Source organism: Dunckerocampus dactyliophorus, chromosome 20 (genome assembly GCF_027744805.1).
Source record: "Dunckerocampus dactyliophorus isolate RoL2022-P2 chromosome 20, RoL_Ddac_1.1, whole genome shotgun sequence".
Lineage (NCBI taxonomy): Eukaryota > Metazoa > Chordata > Actinopteri > Syngnathiformes > Syngnathidae > Dunckerocampus > Dunckerocampus dactyliophorus.
Window position 1 is genome coordinate 13,336,920 of NC_072838.1, and position 22,581 is coordinate 13,359,500.

Here is a 22,581-nt window from a genome sequence, read left to right on the forward strand (position 1 = left end):
GTGCATTTGATAAGAGCCTGGCATAGATCATTTACATGTACTAACACACTCAACAGCAATGAGGAAGTGGAAGAGCCTGTGGTAGTGTAGCACGCAGAAGGTTACGCATTGTAGCAAAATGTTAACGCACATGTACACAAAGTTTAGTTCCAAATGTGAAAATTGTAAATCGTGAAAGTTGAATGCTTGAAATGTATCTTTTCACAAAAAGCTATTTTTGTCCCTTTTCTTATTTAATTTTTCTTCTTATTTTCCTTAAACTTGCCAATGTTCTATTGGTGTTTACTAAAAAACGGAAAAAGGTGAAAGACAAGTGTCTAATCTGTAATAGAACACAATGTTCTAAAATGGCCAGTAGTGAAGTGGTTGTCTGGCTGGGATTGAATGAGTTAGTGAAAGGATTTAAGCTCTACAGTACAACTTTACTGCAGAAGCAATCCACAGGGGATTGACCTCGCCAGTCCTTTCATTAATGTCCAATAACATCTTTTCAATCATGATATAAAATACACGTATTCATTCAATCCATATCTTCATTGAGTTTGTTCTATTCTGAGCCTTTCACACCCTAATTTAGTACTGCAGATATACTTTGTCTGCAAAACAGAAAAAAAAAAAAAAACAACTCAAATTGAATGACTGAAAGGCATCAATTATATAAAATAAAAAGTAATTTATCTCAAGGATGCTGTGAATGTTTCTCTCACAGGTGAGCCTTGAGGGTGAGCTAGCTTCAATAAGTAAATCATACACAAACTCTTCATCATTTGGTCATTTAATAACTCATTCTTCTTCTATTTGCCGTCCCCAGTTCACTTCCCCATCACTGGCATCATTTAAATGATTTCCCCCAGTGGGTGTTGAGATCATCAGTGGTTACTCTACGAGATATGTCTCTGAATTACGCTAGAGTTGATTTAATAACTACCCACAACAAATTAAAAAATACCCCCCAAGGCCATATACACATGTGAATCATATATATGCAGCGAAATTAGCTGCAATGTCATAATTATCATCAACTACATGTTTGGATATAGTCATCTGGCATTTGTAATTGTACTCTTAATCCTTCCATTCACTGATATCCGCTATAATTTGTACATGCAGATATAGAATTGTACAACGTACTTAGTGGTAGACATGTCACTTACTTTTACAACGAGGCAGAGTGCTACTCCACTGCCCGTTGGCCTGGCATGTGGATTTAACGGGCCCCAGGAGAACATATCCGGTATTGCAGATAAAACGAACCACATCATTTAAGCTGAACTGGGATCCTTGGGTTACACCAAAGGTGGGGTTACCAGGGTGACCACATGTGATAGCTGGGGAAAGGAAAAATAACACTTAATGGTGGTTAAACACTTAAAGGGGCCATATTAAAACAGTTCCTCAGTGACAACCCCAAGGGTAAATACAGCACACTTATAACCCTCTCTTGACAAAACTGTTCAGAGCAGCCAGTTTTGCAAAGAAGTCACTCTTCACCACTCAATCAAGGGACACATATACGTGTTGACAAGCAATTATTAGACTCCTAACTTTAACAAGTGTGTACTTACGGACACAAACAGGGGTGTGCCCTGACCAGCGGTGATCCTGTTCACAGATCCTCACAGACACCCCGATGAGACGAAATCCCGGGTTACACTGGTATACAACACTACCTCTATAGTTGTAGTTTTCCCCATTGATCTGCCCGTTCACAATGGGCTCAGGGGTGCCGCAGTGGCCAGCTTTGGAAAAAGAAAATGCTCTGACTCAATCCCATGGCATGAAGGCATGACGTTTTTTAGGAAATTAGCTTTGCACAGCAGCACTTTGGCAAGTGAACTCACCCAGACACTGGACCTGTGTTCCGCTCCAGAGTCCATTGGACATGCACTCTCGCACGCGGGAGCCCACTAAAGTGTAGCCTGTATTGCAGGAAAAAATTGCCGTGGCTCCATACACAGTCAGTGTTCCAATCTTGTTGCCGTTTGGTGGAGTTCCAAGGTCACCACAGGAAATGACTGAAATAGCAAAGTGTACATGTTTTTCACAATCCAAACCAAAGGATGATAAAATTGGCAGCTATTTCACTTACTGTCACAGACTGGCCGGGGATCTGGGTAGTTCCAGGTGCTGTTGGCCTGACACTGTATGACGCGTTGACCCCTGTAGTAATACCCCGGGTCACATATGAGCATCATAATAGTATCATATTGGTTCTGGGTTCCGTAGATTAATCTCCATCGTCCGTGGTCGACTGCGGAGTGGCCGATGTCAGGGCAGGTCACCGCTGTAAGGTCAAATTCATTGTAGCTGAAATGTATTAAGAGCAACAAACTTCAGTGAAATACTTACGGACACATCGTGGGGGGGCTTCAATGGGGCTCCACCGGCCAGTTTCTTGGCAGACTACTGTAGTGGTGACAGGCCCTGCAAGTCGGAATCCTGGGTTGCACCGATATGAAGCCCTGGCTCCGAGTGAGAAGTCCTGGCCCATAATGCTGCCATTGACAGGAGGCACTGGCATTCCACAGGACATGACTGACACGGAAGGAAAGGGATTGTGAGGGAGTTAATCAAATGTAGACCGCGTGCTTTATTTATATCTGGCATTCTGTTTTGCTGTCCTTGGTGCTTCCTGGATTACTGTGAGAAATCTCTATAGGTAACTGGCTTTTAAAGAGTAACCTTAATGGTCAAAATACTTTAGAGACATATTTTGCATTTTTTTCCACAGATTCCAATGGTTCATATAGGTCTTAATAACGTCTAAATACCCCAAGTGTCGACAATTACAACACACTTATAGCCCTCTATTAACAGGCTTGTTCACAGCAGCTTCTTTTCTTTTTTTTTGTCACCATGTCCCCCTCCAAAGGATTGTGCAGGTACCCTAGAGGCCCAAATGTGTGTATACAAGCAATTAAAAAGGTCAGTTTTCCATAATATGTTCTCTTCAGCACACTCTCAATATCACTTTGTGAACTTGCTTTTGCAATGACATTATCTTTAACTCAGTATTCCAAAAAGGTGACTGAGCACTCAAATTTCAGCATATTTTTTGTCTTTTGGTGGAGTTGGACCCTCACCTTGACAGAGTGGCACTGGCGCATTCCACTGATAGATCCCCTGTGCGGTCCGTGTACACGTGGCGCTGCTCTGGCCGATGAGTCGGAAGCCTTGGTCACAGCTGAAACGCAGAGTGCTTCCCAATTTGGTGCCCGTAAGACTGTGCACTGTGCCGTTGACAGGGCTGCTTGGCGGGCTGCAGTAGGCCGCTAAATAAAATGAAGCAAGAGAGCACAACAAAAATGTGTATACTGATACGGATAAGCATATAATCCCAACAACAATGCAAGATGTTGCTGAGGGGGTGAAGGCTTAATGCTAAAGAGCCCGAGATTTCTTTTGCATCTGTCCCCTCTATGGCTGGCGAGGTAAAGCAGGGTATACCGTATACTGTCTGTAGGAAATTGGGAAGGATACACAGTAGAGAATTGATTTGGAGTTTGCCAGTGCATGCTGCGGAAGATCATAAACATGATGGATACATAATCATTGAAGCACAGTATCTGTTTTTGTTTGTTGGCAAAATTGGACGCTGCAATAATCGTACATCATTCCAAATGGTGCTAGCAACAAGTCCAAAGAATAAGAGACTCTCTGGACATAATATCTCACCTGGTGGAAGTAAAAAAGCTCTATCCATTATACAGTAGTTAATCACTATTACCACAGTATCTCACAAAAGTGACACGCCTCATATTTCAGCGTCCATTTTATTATATCTTCTCAAGTGACAATACTATTGGAATGAAACTTGGATACAACTTAGAGTAGTCTGTGTACAGCTTGTATTGGCTGTGCAAGTGGTTCAGCACACAGTGATTATTATCTATTGCTAAATAGTGTGAATATTTTGTGTGAGCACCATTGTTGTCTTAAGAGACCTGAACAGGTGACATCACAGATCTACTGGATTTTTGGCACATTATCCTTTGCTTGAGGATGCCCTGCAAGTGCTCAATTCAGGTCTAGAGAAATGTACTTGCCCACTCAATCACCTTCACCTTCCTCGGAAGATAGTTGTCACCTGAGGTGTGTTTGGGGCAGGACAGTTTCCCAAGGGAGGGGCTTCAATGAACCACATTTTCCCAGTTCAAGAAGCACTCATGCAGCACCAGACCATAACCCATGCTTGGCTGAGGGCAAGATGCTATTATCTCAGCTGTGTGTGGAGTCATTTTCAGTGGAAAGTAAAATGCTATACAACTACTACTCTGAAGTATGTCCAGCTTTCATTTCTATAGTAATAAAAATGTTTGCTGGAAATGTGAAAGGTGTACTCTTGTGAGCTACTGTACATACACTATTCACAACTGGTTCCTATATGAATGCCAGGCACATTCAATGTTGACATTCAGTGATTTTACATGGGGAGGCCTTCTCCTGTCAGTCACCCTGAATGACGTCTCAGGAGCTTATTTCAATTCTTCACTTCAATCAGTGTCAAACTCATTTGCCTCCCTTTCTGTCCTCCTCGCTCCTTCCCTCCCGTTTGCCTCTTAGAACACGTCTTGTCTCATTGCAATCAACCCTGCCGCTCAAAGGATTCAGATCGACGTGGGCAGGTGAAGCGGACAAGAATAGATAATAAGGAGCCGAGAGCCACAAAGATAGATATTTGAAGCCAAAGGAGATAGCAGAGAAGATAGTGGCAGGTGCATTGTGAGAAGTGTGTGCCGCACAATGAAAGGTGGAGCGGAAGGAATGGAGGCCATGATGGGCTGTTTGCTTGTTGCTTATACAAGAACAGTGAAAATTGATTGACAAAGAATGCACGGCCAATCTGCTGGTGCCATCTGTTCCTCCATCACCACAAGGTGCTACCATGTTGACCATTGCATATTGCAGGTTTTCTGCAATCAATCTATCCATCTGTCATGTAGCCTCCTACGGCAAAATCAATCATTGGTGAGGGGAATTTAAAATGCGTGGCAAGGGAAGAAAAGGGCAGATGAATGGCTGAACATTCCAGGGGGAGAAATAATTAGTTAACTTGGCTGAGATGTGTTGATAAAGAGCTAGGGGAGCCTTTTAAATATTTACACAGTCATAATTCATAGCCAGTTGTGCAGGTGGTGCACAGCAAAACAATACTGAAGAAGAGTTTGAGCAACATTGATTCCCAGGCTGCATATTGCATCTCAGCCCGATAGGTTGTCAAGGAGATGCGGCATATTTCCAGCTGCTGTGATGCAGTTGGATAACAAAGTGACGGAGGGAAAATATACCCTAGATACAATCAAATAAACAGCAGAGTGACAAATCCAAATATGATTTTTACCCTTTGCCAAAAGGACCACAGGGATGCAACCTTGTGTTATTAAAAAAGGCTTGCTTCAAGGTATCTGTTACCTGAGTAGCGTATACGGAAGCCTTTGTGACTGGTAGTGTGGTCGAAGGACCAGTGCAGGTAGACTTTGTTACTGGAGCTGGTGATGCTGAGTGGGCTGGAGTAGTTACCGCTGAGCGTGATCAGGAGAGGACTCTGTCTTGATGGGCCTGAATAAAGAGATGAATGTTGAGTAGAAGACCAACAAGCCAAAAAGGCTTACATGGGGTTCATACTCTCATCCACATGAATACAGGTCTCACACTTCAACAAGCATTTAATAACCTCTTCTCAAACAACAATAATCTAGAAATGACACTTAGCTATGTCACAGTACATTTTGGAATTCATGTTTCCCCCGATGAACCGTAGTTCCCCAGTGCCAGCAGCACTCATGCAGCTAGTGGATAGTACCTCGTGAATAGTAGATTCAGTGGACAGCAAATGTCAAGTCCCTTTTCTATAGTATTGAGAAGATACTGTATATAGTAATAGAAAAGGTTGTTGAAATGTGAGGGCTGTATTTACTGTTGTGAGATATTGTAGACTCTGTTCAGTTCGAGGTCTGTTTTTTTTTAAATGTCATTGTCATCACTACAGCAATACTTTTATTGCTATATTTGACTACATTGTTATGAATGTTCCACAATCCACAATTTCCACAGCTTCAGTCTTCAAAAGTGTTAATTTAGCCCAGTTAGGTATATACAGTATCGTTGAGAGAGTCTGCTTGTAGTTTCACTTTGAATCAAATCTAAATATACTCTTCTCCTAACTGAGGGGAAAGGTTTGTAATTGGTTAGGTAGCCCCAAGGTTAGCGAATGCTTGCTTCTTTTCTCGCAGTAAAAGATAAATAAATAAATAAAATGCACTAATCAGCAACTCTAGCATATACGACCACCATTTAGTCCAAGAAGCCTGCCAGGGTTGCTGACTATGCCTGTAATTACGCGCAAATGCACAAAGCAGATGTAAATGTTCTGTCACTGCAGAGGCAAGACGTGTGTGTGGCTCTCCAATTTCATTTTATTCTTTAATTGAGCATGTTGCTAATTGCTTTTTGGTAAACATTGTCAGTAAATATGTAAACTCAAAAAGAAAAAAAAAAAAAACTCACCATCAAAGATCTCAAGCTCATCAAATTGACGGCTAGTCTGGAAGTGCTCAATGGTGAAAGTGACATTGAATCCGGGTTCCACTTTCACCACCCAGGAGCATGACTCAAAGTGAGGGAAGCCGGTGCCCGGTGACTGGCTCATGATGACACCTGTGGACGCCGTCAGTATCTCATTCATGGGACACGTCACTGTTGAGTCAAATAGTAAGGGGACAACAAAAACAAAATTGTTAGCAGCAAAACAATGATAGCTTTTGCCATTAACACACGGTGCTTATTCTTTGTAGTTAATTGAATTGACCCTGCAGCACAACGTTCAATTGGGAAGACCCATATTATTGTAACCACTTGCCACTCCAGACTTGACTATGCTAAATCAGTTCACTAATATGTTCCTTTATTAATGAATGGCCTTGAGCAAAAATCTTTTCTCTTTGCCCACTGTCCATGTAGACAGATGTCAACTCACTTGCCTGGAAGCCACATTTGTTGCATGTGCAAGGGCGGGGTCGTTAATTTGAGGTCAACGTGCCTCTTTGTGCTTGCGGACCCACTTCAACCATGTGTGTGGCCTGTTTGCCCTCCTGTTTGCATTCTAATCCACAAAAAGGTTATAAAGTCAGTGGGGGCAGAATAATGGCGGAGTGCCCCGGTTAAACTGCGTTTACAAATGATTATGAGTGTTTGCTGTCATCATGCTTGGCGTGCAAACTAAGTGGGATTTATTGCCTGAGGAAATCTCACCATGTCAGGTGTGTCGCTCGCTGAATTGCAAATGCCCTTCCAGTGTATTTTGAATACGTTTAACATGGTTTCCTGCAATTCAATTTATGCTCAATAGTCTCAAATCCACGGGTGAGCATCTCGAGCAAGAGAATGACAAGGAGATTACCATAAATTATGCAAATTGTTAATATTTGTATGTTTGATACGAGCAACCAGTGATATGTATAAAACATGATGGAAATCCATGTGTACAAAATATAGGAATTTTCTGCAAATCCCCTGTGACTGTCTGCATGTCTCAAAAGCAATATGGGGTGGAAAGGCGTGTTGATTCTGTAGAGCACATTTAACAATTCAGAGTTCAAAATGTGTGATCACATTTAGCACATCAGCTTCTTCCAAGCCAATACAAGACCTGCAATCAGGAGTTTGCTGTACAAAATGCATATAAACACATACCAAACAATTTGTGCGTGCATTGATACCAAACACAACGATACCGCATTGACCAGAACATTAGTAAAAAAAAAAAAAAAAAAAACAGGTCTGAGAAACAACAGGTCATCTTACACTGGCCGTCTAAAGATTTATACATGTGTGACCCGCCTGGTCCATCCAGTCCCATGTTCCTCCCAGTCTATTGTGACTCTTAAGGGGTCAGGGAGTGATGTTTGCCAACCAGCTTTCATCTGTTACACATGCAAACCAACAGGTGGCACGACTTCTTCCCCAGGTGAGTCAGAGCTTTTCTTTCTGACACACACACACACACACACACGCACGCACACCACTGAGCAAAGTAAGCAAACAAAAGAAGAGATATGAACATGACATCTACCAGTTGTCAAATGGTGCTATGCTTTCTTGTCTTCGATTGTGTCTTAACAAATGTATCCAAAAACAGGTCTTGAAAAAGAGGGATCGTCTAATATTCAGGTCAATACAGTATTTACTCCCTGTAGAAAATACATTCCAGAGGTCTTTAGAACACCGTGTTCTGTTCAGTGTTTGCTATTGGATGTGTGTTAGCTGTTGAACAAGTAAATGCAAAGAAACAATGTGTCTGACACTCTCATTTCATTTTCTATGCACAGAGACATGGAGTATAATTTAGCATTTTATTCTTTCAGCCACCAGTGTGCAAAATCCCCACTGGTGACAAATAGGGTGGAAAACATTGCATTGGCCTAGACAGATACAGAAGGGATGAAATCACAGCGCATATTTTGTCCATTTCCTCTATTATATTTGTGAGATAGATGCAAGAAGATTCTGTGCATATGTGAAACACCACAGGGCCACTACATTTGGATGCCACAGTAATCTTTGCTGATCCAAAATAAATTCTAAGAGGGCATCGGTACCCACACGCGTTGAAAAAGGCTTAAGTCCATCACTGACAGCTGAAGTGATTTAATCCTGGGAGTAACGCATAAAATATAAGAGTGGAGTTCATTAAATGATCAGTTCTTTGAAGGGGAGATGAGTGCTGTCAGTGACCTTTCAAAACTGCCTTGTGACTGTTATGACGGGGAAAAAAAAAAAAAACAGGCTGTGGGGCTCTTATCTATAGGCCGCTACTTATTAAACCGACCCACTTTGAGATGAAGCGCGGTTGTGTTTGGCTGTAAACAAACGGGCATGAGGGGACAAATCTGACAGGCGAAGAAAGAGGCTTCCGCACACGAGGTGTGATCAGTGCTGATAGGCCTCAAAATGAAATCTCCCTTTTAATGAGGCGAGCGAGGGAGTAAACAGGGACGTGTGAGACAACCCTTCTCACATGAGCACATGGTGTGTGTAATATTCATTCATCGACGCTTTCAGGTGGTAAGGTGGATGGGGTAGGGAGTTAAATAAGCTCTGTTTCTTCCTGATTTTTTTCGGACATGTTGACGAGTAAGTGGAAGTGTGTGATGGCTCTCAATGTAACAAAGCAAATAAAAGCATTACCATTACCAGTGTGATTATTGCTCAAATTCAACGATTCCTCTGTCTGTTTAATTCTGCAAGTAAGCAAACAATGCAGATTGTTTATTTATAGCCCATACAAAGGAGGAATGAGGCTCACACAAATCCAGGATACATCAAGCCTTATACCGTTGCAGTGTTCTACTTGCCTTTGCGGGAATTTAATTAGCATAAGCTGAGGGGTGATAAGGAGCTGATTGAAGGGGATGGACCACTACATAAGTATTAGCGTGGATCAGGACGTAACAACTCTGAGAAGTCAGGGATGACAATGACGACATGAATAAGGGGCAGCTGTAATCCTTTCTCTGGGACTTAAAGAAAGGGGGCATGGTGAGAAAAAAAAAAATAATCTGTGGGATAAAAAAGAGACAGATAGAAAGGCAAACACAGTGGGTGCAGGAAGAACTATAGCTGGGAAACAAATGTGAAGGACAATCATGCAGGTTTTCGGCAGCCAATCTGTCTGGGGGGAGTTTTTTGGATCATCAGAGCTCATTTGTGTTCCATTAATGCATTCAAACACGGAACACATTGTGCTGATGCCACCTCTTTGTGCGTTTGAGATGCTTGGAAGTCCCTATGTCCCTAGTCCAAAACAGCCCTGCACAATCAAACACGGGGCGTATTGAATAATGTGCAAAGTGTTTGCTCGAATGGCGGCAAATGTGAGCGATGGAAAATCCACTCATGTCTGGCAACAAGTCTCTAGATGTGCTATAAAGGAGAGGATGCGTGTGATTGTAGCAATAGCAAGGCAGTGTATGGTGATAGACATATAAACAAATGTTGTGATTTAAACCACCTCCTATGGAAGGATGACAGGTGGGGGTGTTACATAAGAAGAGTGTAATGCTGGTGAGTCAGGGAAGGGGGGTGAGGTGCAGTCAGAGGCAATGCAGAGGATGAGAGAGGATACTGGCGCCGAGGGGCAAACAGCACTGCAGAACAGGCTGGAGGCTCTGGCACTGCTCTCTAGGAGACCACCGCAGTGACACCGTCCACTACTTTCAAAGCCAGACGCATGGCAGAGTGCCGTGTGTGTGTGTGTTTGTACATTTATAGTGCGACATACATGTGTGTGTTTATGTGCAGGGGCAGTTAGATGCGCAAGAAGGGTTGTGCTCTATATGAGAGCCAGAAGAGGTGATTTGATAGGTGCAGCTGCAGCCGGAATGTCCCGTGCATTTCAATGAGCCGTGCATTCCAACCTCAGTCTCTCCTTGTCCTCCCCTTGCTCGCCTCAGCACTAAACTCTTCTCCTCTTCTCTTCTCAATCACCGTCTTGCTCGGTAAAGACACTCCTTCCTGCTTCACCTCTGGCCAAACAACTTCTTTTTGCTCACAAAAAAGAAAAGTCTCCAGAAAAGCAGATTAATTTATGTAGAGCTAGACCATACAGACTCCCCTCTCTTTTCTGTCCTGCTACTTTCCGTCTCAACGCAGTCAGTAGAGGCAGGGAAACATCAGACACTGAGTCCTGGTCCTGTTTGAGGTTTATTCCTTGAGGACTTTTTTCCTTGCCTCCCTATGAAGTGGCCTAAAAAGCGTCAAGCTAGGATTTGATTTTAAAACCAGTAGCCTAAGAAGGCATGTATTCTTTCATAGCACTATAGCATGTGTTTCTCCTGAGATTTCTTCTGTATAGAGAATGTTTCCTTACCTCTGTCACCAAAGCTCCTTGGAGGTGACCGATGAAGTGTCAAACAAGGACTGGATTTTAAAACCAGTAATCACAGTCAGGATGTATTCTTCCATTACACTATTGCTTGTGTTTCGGCTAAGGCTTCTTCCTTACAGGGAGTTTTTCTTTGCCTCTTTCACCAAGGCACTACTGAAGTGACCTGTATAGTTTAAAGCTAGGATTGGATTTTAAAATCAGTCACCCCAGTCTGCATGTATGCTTCCAATTGCACTGTGGGTTGTGTTTCTGCTGAGGTTGACTCCTTATAGAGAGAGTTTTTCCTTGCCTCTGCCACCAAGGCACCTCTGAAGTGACCTATAACGTGTCAAGCTACGATTGGATTTTCAAATCAGCAACCTGAGTCGGAATGTATTCTTCCATTGCACTATGGCTTCTACCATTGCATTCTGTCCTGCGTTTCTGTTGAAGTACCACAAGTACTGCTCATCGGTCACTTTTTGCAATTATTGGCCGGTAAAAATGCCAATTATTATCTCAGCTCTAGTGATTGGTCATGACGTCACCCGCTGTGTGTCCATGTCAGTACTGTCAAAACAACACTTGAACATTTCTCACTAAAAAAAAATGTTTTCCCCCTTTTCCATCAGTCTTGAGCTGAACTTATTTCCTTTTCTGTTGTCAGTCAATGCTGAAGGAGATTTTCATTAAACTATTTACATATTTTTCCTATTTAGCACTGCACTCAACACGCTAACTCACTGGATAACCCCACCATATCAGAGACATAATGACAAGGTGTGCAATGAATGTACAATGAAGCATGAGAATTTCTGGAAAAATACGCTTTCATAATATTTTTAAAAGCGGAGTGAAACAGAGGGACCTCTCTGTGCACTCGCTTCCTCTCGCCTTGAGGAAGTGTGTGGAGCACAACATTCAGCATGATAACTGAGCATGTTGGTAACAGTGCACCCATTAGGTCCTTTGGGAGGACGATTCTCGACACGAAGAGAGCAACATAGCAGCCGTTCTCAGTTCTCGTGGGAACCAAGCAGCATCCGTGGAGATGAAAAGTTCCCACAAACTGATATGGAGCTGTTGCACTATATGACCACAGGCTGGTGTAGCACCCATGGGAGTCAGAAATATGGCCCAGCTGGCAGGAGCGCACAAATACACCAGTTGGATAGGAGAAAATAAAGTTGCTGTTTTTCTTTAGTCTAAATTGTGCACCTTGCAGGAGTAAATACAGTTTATTGAACGTGATGTTGTTTTTAGACTGTCAATAATTGTGTAGCAGCTTACCTAAAGACAATGTGCCAGCATACACAAAGCAAAGTGTAATCAAATGATTTTAAATAATTAATCCTAGATCAGCCCAGATATCTGACTCACTCACCATCACATGAAGGTGGAGGCCCCTCGAACTCCAAGTAGGTCCCCAAGCGACACGTGAGAATGTCGTTGCCGCTTAGATGGTAGCCAGGAAAGCACCTGTAGCGTACTATGTCACCTGGACAGAGAGAAAGTTTGGGGATAATGGGTATAGTGCCGGATTAAAAACATAATTACGGGACAAAAAGTCCAATCAGTAGAGTATCTTTAGTCAGTATCTTTAATTGAAATGTCAACTCTTGATGATCAGTCAAGCATAAAGACACAAACAGGTAAAAAAAACTGTGAGCTTACATGTATGCTGGCACAAAAACCTCAAACACACAAGTTTTTTAGAAGGAAAAAAAAATCTACATATTTTTTGACCAAAATCTGCAAATTTGCGGGGCAACCAATACCGAATCCCGAATGTGTGGGAATCCACTGTGCCCCCCAAAAAACAATAGAAGTCTTTTATCCAGTGAATAAATACTTGAAAATGTGCATGTAATAAACATCCAGACATACCAATTTTAAACTCTTTGCTTGCCATCAGGATCTCTGCGTTTGGAATGATGGTAGGAGGCAGACAGAACTGAAGCCTGTAAGCTTTATTGATAAGAAAAACAAACAACAAGTCAGGGAAATGAAACCTGGGCATCAGAACAACCTGAGTTGCAAAAAGATGAACCTACCTTGATAGTCAATGCGAAACAATCCACCTTTCTCTGTGTTACTACGGAAACGGATCAGCACCTGATTGGATGTGCTGCTGGGAGGCTCGTTGGGCTCACCATCGGTGAACACACCAAGCTTCCTTGCTGTTTCTTGTAGACCATCCCTAATTAGAAATGCATTATATATTATTATATATTACAAAATTAAGAAACATTGCATCTCAGCATGGAATGGCTGATCTGAACCGGACTGTTTCTAATAACTAGTATCCGATGGGAATGTCTTTAGAAGCCTGGTCTGAGATGTCCCCTGGCATGGGCATGGCCGATTAAGTCAGCTCCCTGAATTATACCACAACCATTCATCTTAAAAACCATCTGTCTTTGGCTGTCAGAGTGGGCATGGGAGATTACAAGCGGCTCTGGAAATGGCTGGCTGGGGACCGCTGCTTGACTGCACTCCGGCCAAGCTGCCATTACTGGGACCATTTCCTTGGCTCAGTAGTTCAGTGGCTAGATACACAGAGGTGCTAAGTTGAAACTGGGGGAACATGATAGTCCACATCTTGGCGCTCGGGGAGTTTGCTGGGAAAGATCAAGCCAGTAGGGGACATTTATCGAAGAACAACAACGCTGTAGAAAAATAGGCTCCTTTTCGCTCTTTACCACAGCTTTCTGACATAAAATCATCTGAGGTAAAATGTGCACAATAAGACACTCAATAGGCAGTGAAATCAGCATGTGGTTGTATCATTTACTATATCGTCTGCAAAGAATAGATGACACCGGAATACATTTGGACTTTCATTAAGTCATCATGGTGCCACGTTTGCTGGCAATCAGAACAAAACTGGGGAGGATTTCTGAAGCCTGCCTTGGGGAGAGTGACTCAACGACTGGCAAGTCTCATGCATGCAAAGTCCCGTCTTTGGTTTACATATGGTCTTGTCAGTCATGCGTTACAGAGGTGATGAAAAGATATTAAGCAAAGGAATTCAAACATGTAATTTAGAACAATACATGTCATTTCTTACCAGACTGTAATAAAGTCATGGGGCCCGTGAACATGAAGCAGGGTAAAGTTGAGCTTGATGCCAAAACCAGGAGCCACAGTGATCAACCAGGAGCAGTCAGCCGAGTTAAGGTATTCTTCTGGGTAACGTGGAGAGAAGACGGTTCCGTTGTCCGATGTGATGTTTCCACCGCAAGGCACTGAAGGAAGAACCAAACGAGAGGGAGGACATGCAGTATGGATCAGTGGGCCAAGTGGTTTGACTATATGTGCTCTGTGATTGACAGGCGACCATTGCAGGGCATGTCAGTCAGCTGGGATAGACTCCAGCTCACCCGTGATCCTAATGAGGACAAGCAGTATAGAAAATGGATGGATGTTGATGTCACTCACTAAAGATCTGACGCTATGCTAGCGCAGCAACTACAAAAGGGAGAGAGTCAATGGAACCTACACCAGTCAAGCAGTGGCAGTGTTCTTTGAAACAGGGAAAGCCTGTTGGGGTCTGACATGCAGTCCATTTAATATGATTGTAGCAACACTGTCTGCTGCCATCGTAGCAGGGCTAACTAGCAAGCTACTCCTTCCACAACAGTGATATGATTTAATGAATGAAAGGAACGAAAACAAATCAGTAACGCTGGGATTATATAGTTTATTTCCAATGTAGTATATAGAATATAGTATATATAGTATATAAAATGAGAAAATAGCTGTAGAATTGAATCGTGAAATAATTCAAAGCGGAAAAGAGGGTTCACATCTACTCCGACCGATGTCTCCCCGGAATCTGTATGACTGCATCACATGTGGAAAGGGCCAAAAAAAAAAAAAAAATCTCCTCTGGTTGCTGTCAGTCAAAACCAAGGACCGCCCCGCTCCATAGACCCTCAGTGAAGCTCAACTTCCCTAGGAAATTATGTTTTTTTCTGTTTATCCAATCAGGGTCTTACTTTCTCGCCGTGAGCTTCCATGTGCTGAAGCTACGGCTTCAATGGAGATTTACCATGAGCAGCGTCTGAGCTGCTGCCGAAGGAAGATGGATCATACCAGAGAGCATACTCACTCAACAGCAGATCAATGCTCTACATACTCACAAAATTAAGCACATTCTAGCACACTTTTCATGCAGTTTTGAGTCTACACATTGGCGTTTAACAATTCATATTTCAGCGATAATGTTATTCAATTTAAAGGGGAAATGCAGCTTTCCTTGTAGTCAATGAGCAATTGCCATTGCACTCAAGCATGTGTACACTTTCACTCGGCCTGCATGGATTCAAATATTTCTTGATTTCCGGTTACACAACCTAACATTCCCGCTGGCGTGCAAAGCTCATATTCCGATGTTGCAGGAGAACTGTCAAGGATTGTAATCACAGTCGTTTAGACGACACAAACAGTTCAGATTAACGACCCACCCTCAGAGTCCTATGTGTGTACAATCATTCCCAAAGCAGAGATTGCTTTTTCATCCGTTTCTCACAGGCACTGTGGGTAGTGTGTCCGTGTGTGTTCATATTATACAGCTACCTGATGTGTTCCAGGAGAGAGCCATCAGCTAATGTCTCACCTGTCAGGTGAGCTTTTGATCAGACTGACTGATTAAATGCTAGGCACTTCATAGAATCTGTTGCGACTAGCTTGCAGCCTGCTTAATGCCTACAGTCAAACAGAGTGTGTTGACTTGAAATCCCTATAATGTTTCTAGCAATCATAGGACAATCAGAGGCAAACGGCGTGTAAAAACATGGGTCAATGACAAGGTCCCCTTAGCATTATTTAATTCGTCATTTCAGAACGAATGATTTGCACCATTAAAGTGGGCACTTGATGATTCTCTCTGATTGCATTGCGTTGCATCATCATGTACATAGTACCAAAAAACAACACAGCATATCTGACCTACCTTCACAGCGAGGGAACGGATGATCCCAATTGCGTGTTGTTCCGTGTTCACATGTCAAGATGGAGTGTCCCACCAACTTGTATCCAGGCAGACACTCAAAGGATATGGACTGCCCTACGTTGTAGCCAGCACCTACTACCACCCCGTAGCGGAAAGGCTCTGGATCAGGGCACTCTTGCAGTTCATAAGCTGAGGGAATGACGCACCCATGAGTCATGTGTACCCAATCACATTGAACAAATTGTTAATGTTTGTATTTTGTAACTGTCATGTTAGCTACTGTACATGCTAGCAATCACAACACACATTTTTTTCATTGTTGTGCAGACAAAAGCAGCGAGGTGGTGGACACCACAGGAAAGCACAGTATGCTTGACTTGAGTCATCACAAGTGGTGAGAGTGAACTGTTTGCTTTTTTTTTTTTTACCCCCTTTGGATCCAAAAGTGGAGCAGGCTTCGAGCTTCGAAGAGCCAGGTTGTATGTAAATATGACTGAAGAAATTGATTTCTATGGATCACAGATTCCCTATTGTAGGAGATAACTCATGCAAATTCTTCAAAGGGGGGGTATTTGCAAATACGATCTTTGATTTATATGCTAATATGCACATATAATTATGTAAATACACACTGCTATTTTTCGATTTCGCCAATATGTTTGTGGAATGACAGAAAAAAAACATATAGATTTGGTGACTGTAGCATTTTCAGACAAGGACAATGTATTGCTTGCAGCCAAGGGGATTAAAAAAAAAAAAAAAAACCCTTTCTTTAATGAAAATGATGATATATTTTACAATAAGTGATTGACACTTTGGTGTTTAAAGAGCTATAATGCACACATCCTGTGAAAGTTACCAAATGATCTTGATGGAAGACGAGAGACAAGATATGATATATCATTCTGTCATTACAAGTTATTATTCATCACCACAGCTTCATTTTTTTATGGCAATTTTTATCATTTTCCAGGCAAATAGCTCAGTATATTATGTGCACTTCATCTCAACTACACTAAAAGTAATTATGAGTTATATCAAGCTTTACAGCAGAAATTAACTGAATACTCAGAGCCAAGTCAGTTCCACAATTAGCAAAAATTAATCCTGGTGATTATGCCAATTATAATATGAACCGCATATTAAACGAGACCGCTCTAAATGAAATAGAAAGATGTGGTCTTGCATGCAGTAAAACGTTGGGTGTCTTACCTTGGTACTCAAACCTAAACCCTGGTTTGTTCTGTGAATGGTCGCTGTGGAAATAAACGGTAGTCTCATGCGAGGTGGTGAGAAGCGAGGAAGGGACATCCTGCCCACTGAATCGGCCGATGACGGCACTCGTGTCCAGTGGTCCATTGCGTATTTCGAGGAAATCGTGATTGGCTTCCGTGGAGAAATTGAGAAACTGTATGTGGGCTCCTGCCAAAAAGAGAATACATGTTACCACTTTCTTATAGTCGACTTCCAGTGACCAATCCTTCTTATCATGTAGATATATTATATATATATATATATATAAGTGTAAAACCTCTCGGAAGCAGTCGCACAAATAAATTTACTTAGGCTTCAATGCAGCAAGAATGTTGGAAAGCTTACGCACAGCATCAACGATATTATTAAACACTCAAATATTGATAGAATCTCACACACACAAATGGAAGAGAATGACTGGACCTGTGCCATTTGTAGCCAGACACATTTTAAAAAAAGAACCAATTACTGGTTCTGCTCATCATGTCTCGGGGCAATTAGGACAATGAATGTGCATATTACAGTAATGGTCTGTTAAAGGGCCCCCATCGTATTGTGTTTTCCTTAATTTAGAAAGGGTACTCATGAATGAAGCTGTAAAGTAGTCTTCTCTGCAAGAGTTCTGGTGAATTCTTGGATGAATAGGATGAGGAAAGTGAGGGAAAAAAAAAGGTTTATAGTGCACACTCCTCAGTTTATTCAATGCTTTGTGCCTCGTGCCATTATTAACATACAGGAGCCCACTGATTCTTACTAGGGTTGTGAACGATAAACCGATGCAACCGGATATGCGGTTTGACAAGAGAGAGATGCGGCTGAATCGGTAGCAACCTCCTGGATCGATAAGAATCAGCCATAAATCTTTAGATTCATCAATTGTAGAGACATGCACCGGGTATCGCAAGACTAGCAACCGTTTGTCTTAACCCTCCTTTTATGTTACGGTTCAAATTGACCCGGGAACGTCATTGCTGTTCCTTACAAATGAACATAACAGGAGGGTTAAACAACACGAGATTGTTGCGCATGCTCTGTAGCCTAGCATGACTGAAGACGAGAATGGATCCAAATAGCATTAGCAGTGCGCTAGCTGTGCACCACAAATATGCACATTAGCACTCAATAACGTCGTCTAATCTTACCTTTATGCATTCCCATATAGTATCAGCATTTGTGACCAAATATGAGGTGAAAGAAACACGGGAAAAATTGTAGTATAGTAGTCTCTGTGCAGCGAGGGACAAAGTTAGATGGTGCGTTCAAGGACCGTCGGACAAAGTGGCAAAAGTCGCCGCTTACAAAAGACAACTTAAACATGCAAAAACTGTGGGATTTCTAACTGTATATTGTTTTTTAATATAATAATGGCCCATATTTCCAAAATTGATAACCATTTACATAAAATTTGATAGTTATTTAGAAATTATTTTATTTTTTTTAATCATTGCGCCTGACCATTTCCTGTGGCCCTATGTTTGGGGACCCCTGCCTTACAGCATATGATAACATGTGCGCTTACACACATTTGAAAATACTGTAAGAATGCCACCTTTATAGAATTGTCTTCTTTATTTTAGAATGTAAGATTAATGTTTACATCAACCAATGTAAGCGTTCAACGAATCGTAGCGCATCGAATCAAATTGTATCATTTGTACACTATATCAAACTGTATCAAATCATTCTGTTTCTAAAATATATCACTTTTTAACCGTATCTTAACCCGTGTATCTAAATGTGTATCGAATCGCATACCACAAAGAGATTTACATCTCTAATTCTTACCATAACCAACTGGCAGGTAGACCCTCCATGTGCAGTCGCTGTTGCTTGGGTAGTTGCCAGGAAAACCCGGGCTGAGTATCATACCCTCCATCTCCTCCCGGATTCCTCCACACTGGGCTGAGAGAAAGTAGTCCAAAGTACATGTATGAGCATGGGCAAACAGCATTCCATGAAAAAATCCTACATGCCCTAAATGCTCCATTTGCCACCTCTATTAATGATCTACCAAAGGAAATAACTGTTGGCGTCTCTAATTACCGCTCGGTCAAAACGACGTTGGCATTAACAGCTGTGGTGGGTGGTAACCTCCTGATGTAGTATTTACTAACTGCAAGGCAGCGGCTACAAGCAAGTATAATGAGTGACCATCATCCAGCAGCTTTATCTATGTCTGCATGCACTTTAAAATGTTGACTGTGGTACTCTGTTGTTGGTGTGAAGCTCATGCATGTTAAATTTGTTTCACTGCAATGAACTCATCACTGGTTTTAAAGCTGACTGAGCAATTTGTTCGTTACCGCTATTCCAACATTGGTTCTGTTGCTGCCGTGTTGTACAATATACTTGGTAATAAATTAACATGTTGTCAAAGAGAGCCATGTTTTCCTTTGCATTTCCTGATGCACTCCCAATAATAATTAATTATCAAATTATCGAAAACAGCAGCCTTTCTCCAATTATCTCCAATTATCACCTGCTTGCAGTTTAGATAAATCAGCGACCCATACACAATTACAGCACTTACTGTAAATATCACTATGGTTACATTTAGGAGCTTGCACAAGTGCAACTGTTGACTTCAAAATATGTGGTGTAAAGGCTATTGCTTCTCCTTAGCCTTTCATCCTGGTTCTTTGGAGCGCATTGCTATTGGTCAATGATCATACATTTGAAAAGCTTTTGAAATTGTATTTAAAAAAAATAAAGAGCAATATATTTAGTTACAGCGCTGGACTCTATCATCAGTGGGGAAGATCGAGGAAGAGGCCAGAATGAAAGTAAACAGCGTATGTAGCAGTTGCTGCACCCCTGTAGAAAGTGAAACGTAACTGTTGCACAACTCTGATTGTGCTATGTGAGTGTGTCAAAAAGGCCTTCTATGCTATTAGACTTAATCTGAAGGTGCAATAACAGCCTTGATTTTGTGAATAGGAAGACATTAAATAAACTTTTTTTTTTGATCAAGATGTCAAAGTGGCACATTGTGCATGAGTGCTATTTGTCAGCCTTCCACTTTCATCTTAAACCACCAGTGGATACAATTTCCTTGACTGAAATCCAGGACGAGGACTCACAATAGTTCAAAATAAAAGTGATGATGGTATCAAGAAAGATGAAAAGAGTGAGAACTCCTGAAGTTAAAGAAAAAAGATGAAAGGACACTAAACTGATGTTAAAAGCATCAGCTGACTCAAGCAGAAAACAGTGAGAAGTCCTGGAAGGGCGGGGTGGGAGAGAAATAAAAAATGCGTGAAAGAAATTGATGAGAAAAACAGCCGACTTAAGACAAAGGAGAAAGTCAACAGAGAGAGAAAAGGCAAGTGATATACCGTTATTTTTCTCTCAGGGATAAATAACGGCAAGATTCTTATCTTCTACTCGTATAGAAGATGCTGATGGGTATGGACATAATGAATCTCCGAGACTTCAACCAATCTGAGATGGAACCTGTTTGTCAAAGTGCTCTCACTGGATTCATTAGATTAAACAAACAACAAAGAAGTGCACTAATTCAGTGTGTTGGCTTCGCTTTTGGGGTAAAAGGAGTCTCAACCTATTGAACTGCACAGCCCCGAGGGAGCCACAAGAGGGAACTTGTTCCCCCACAAATTTAAAGCTGCAACTAAGAGCCGATAATGCTAAAGTGTCAAGTCTTTAAAGTGAAATCTTGGCCTTGTACTGCTTTAAATAATCATCTGGGGAGCAATGTTAGACAAAAAAAAATCCCCAAGGAAAAGTTGTCAGACTGTGAGAACAAGGCCAGAAGGACAGGGAAAAAATGTGGAGGCAAATTGAAGGGGAAAAAAACATAAAACTTACCGATGCAGAGAGGCGGCGGGTAGTTCCATCGCCGGACAGTTCCAGGCATGCATGTGATGTGCGAGTTCCCCTTCAAGATGGCCGGTGTGCCAACATGTGCAAAGCGGAAGACACAACAAATAAGCCGTGATGTGATTTGCACTCACTCGCATCTGGTGCTCTAATTGTTTCAAGCAGCTGCCCGTTGTCTCCACATGACTCCATGCGGTGACTAAATGACTAAATCTATCTTAAGTGACAAAGATCAATAGAGAAAGGGAATTATATCTGTTTTAAAATGAAGGAACAATTGGAGAGGGTTGCATGTTTGCCCTGGCCAAATAAGGAAGAGGTTCAAAGAGTACTCATCATCCAGTGAGTACGCCACTCACATTTCAGAAACCAGAGTCAATACTATAGAAATGAAACTTGGATATAACACAGAGTAGTCAACACACAGCCATTATTGTCTAAATAATTACCAATACAAGTGCGTATACCTCACAGTGAACATGTCCAAATTGTATTCAAAGTGTCAATATTTAGTGTGAGCACATTTGTTACCTAGCACTGTCTTAATACTCTTGGGCATGGAATTTGCGAGAGCTGCACATGCTGTTACTGGAATTCTTCCATGATGACATCACCCTCCGCTCGAGGATGCCCCAGGTTCAATTCTTGAGACATTCTAGTACTTGGCCACTTCACCTTTAGCTTCGACAGAAAGGTACTTGTTATCTTGGATTTGTGTTTGGGCTCATTATCATGTTGGAAAACATGATAAGTAAGGGGAGGGATCATGATCTGCTTTACAATCACAGTCACAGCTGGAATTCATGTTTCCCTTAATGAGCCACAGTTCTCCACTGCCGGCAGCACTCATGCATCTGCAGACCATGACAGAATCTTGACTTGTGTTGCCAGTTATTTAGACAATAACTCAACACAATAATGTGTTAATAACTCAACACAAAAATGTGTTGTTATGTTTAGTGGATAGTAAAATCTATACTTTCATACAAGCTGCTACGATCGATCAGCATTGGCCAATTCACATGCAAAAGTATGCATTTAAATGCCGATCACAAAAACCGATCACCTGTGGCTTGTACTGTTGCAGTCTGCAGCCTGTAGAGACCCCTGTGTGCAGTGTAGTGCCCTGTTCTAATGTCTTGGGTAGTGTCCCCTTCCCCCTTTACTTCACACTGTGCAGGCATGAGGCTGCAAACCCAACATGTCTGCCGTGTGGAACTTAAATGCCATTTGTGAGAGCGATGCAAAGTTTCCATCCTGCAACACATGAAGGAATAATTTAATTTGTCAAACTAGATGTCCAGCCTTTCTCAGTGGTGGAAGACACCGACTGCTCTCATCGAGCTCTCACATCGAAAGACAACTTAAAGAAGGCTCGCATCCTCTGTAAGTTCCACGAGTGACATATGTTCTCTTGAAAAAGTAAGTAAACTGCTCTTTTCTAAATTAAAGTAATTTTATGGTTCCTTTTTTCAGATCAAATTTTCAATAGCAGTGGCAGCATTAGCGCACCCATAATCTAAAGTAATTCAAAGTTTCATTTCCATAGTATTTTTCTTGAGGTATTCTGTAATAAAAATGGCTGCTGAAATGTGAGGGGTTCACTCACCTTGCGAGATAGTGTATATATTTTATATTGTATACAATTATTTCGATTATTTTTTTATGA

The 22,581-nt window shown here is 41.8% G+C and overlaps 1 protein-coding gene across 2 annotated transcripts in view; it reads right to left on the bottom strand.

The window, feature by feature from the left end:
- csmd2 (CUB and Sushi multiple domains 2) overlaps window positions 1-22,581 on the bottom strand; it is a 201,408-nt gene that overhangs the window by 28,006 nt on the left and 150,821 nt on the right. For both annotated transcript variants that reach the window (XM_054764767.1, XM_054764766.1), the window contains exons 40-55: window positions 20,901-20,970; window positions 18,861-18,977; window positions 17,034-17,243; window positions 15,822-16,010; window positions 13,935-14,112; window positions 12,919-13,064; window positions 12,752-12,832; window positions 12,249-12,362; window positions 6,508-6,696; window positions 5,413-5,559; window positions 3,084-3,272; window positions 2,350-2,535; window positions 2,090-2,284; window positions 1,842-2,015; window positions 1,566-1,739; window positions 1,155-1,328 (exon numbers count right to left, since the gene is read on the bottom strand). In XM_054764767.1, coding sequence (XP_054620742.1) covers window positions 1,155-1,328; window positions 1,566-1,739; window positions 1,842-2,015; window positions 2,090-2,284; window positions 2,350-2,535; window positions 3,084-3,272; window positions 5,413-5,559; window positions 6,508-6,696; window positions 12,249-12,362; window positions 12,752-12,832; window positions 12,919-13,064; window positions 13,935-14,112; window positions 15,822-16,010; window positions 17,034-17,243; window positions 18,861-18,977; window positions 20,901-20,970 — 2,533 coding nt within the window. The remainder of the gene's footprint in view (window positions 1-1,154; window positions 1,329-1,565; window positions 1,740-1,841; window positions 2,016-2,089; window positions 2,285-2,349; window positions 2,536-3,083; window positions 3,273-5,412; window positions 5,560-6,507; window positions 6,697-12,248; window positions 12,363-12,751; window positions 12,833-12,918; window positions 13,065-13,934; window positions 14,113-15,821; window positions 16,011-17,033; window positions 17,244-18,860; window positions 18,978-20,900; window positions 20,971-22,581) is intronic.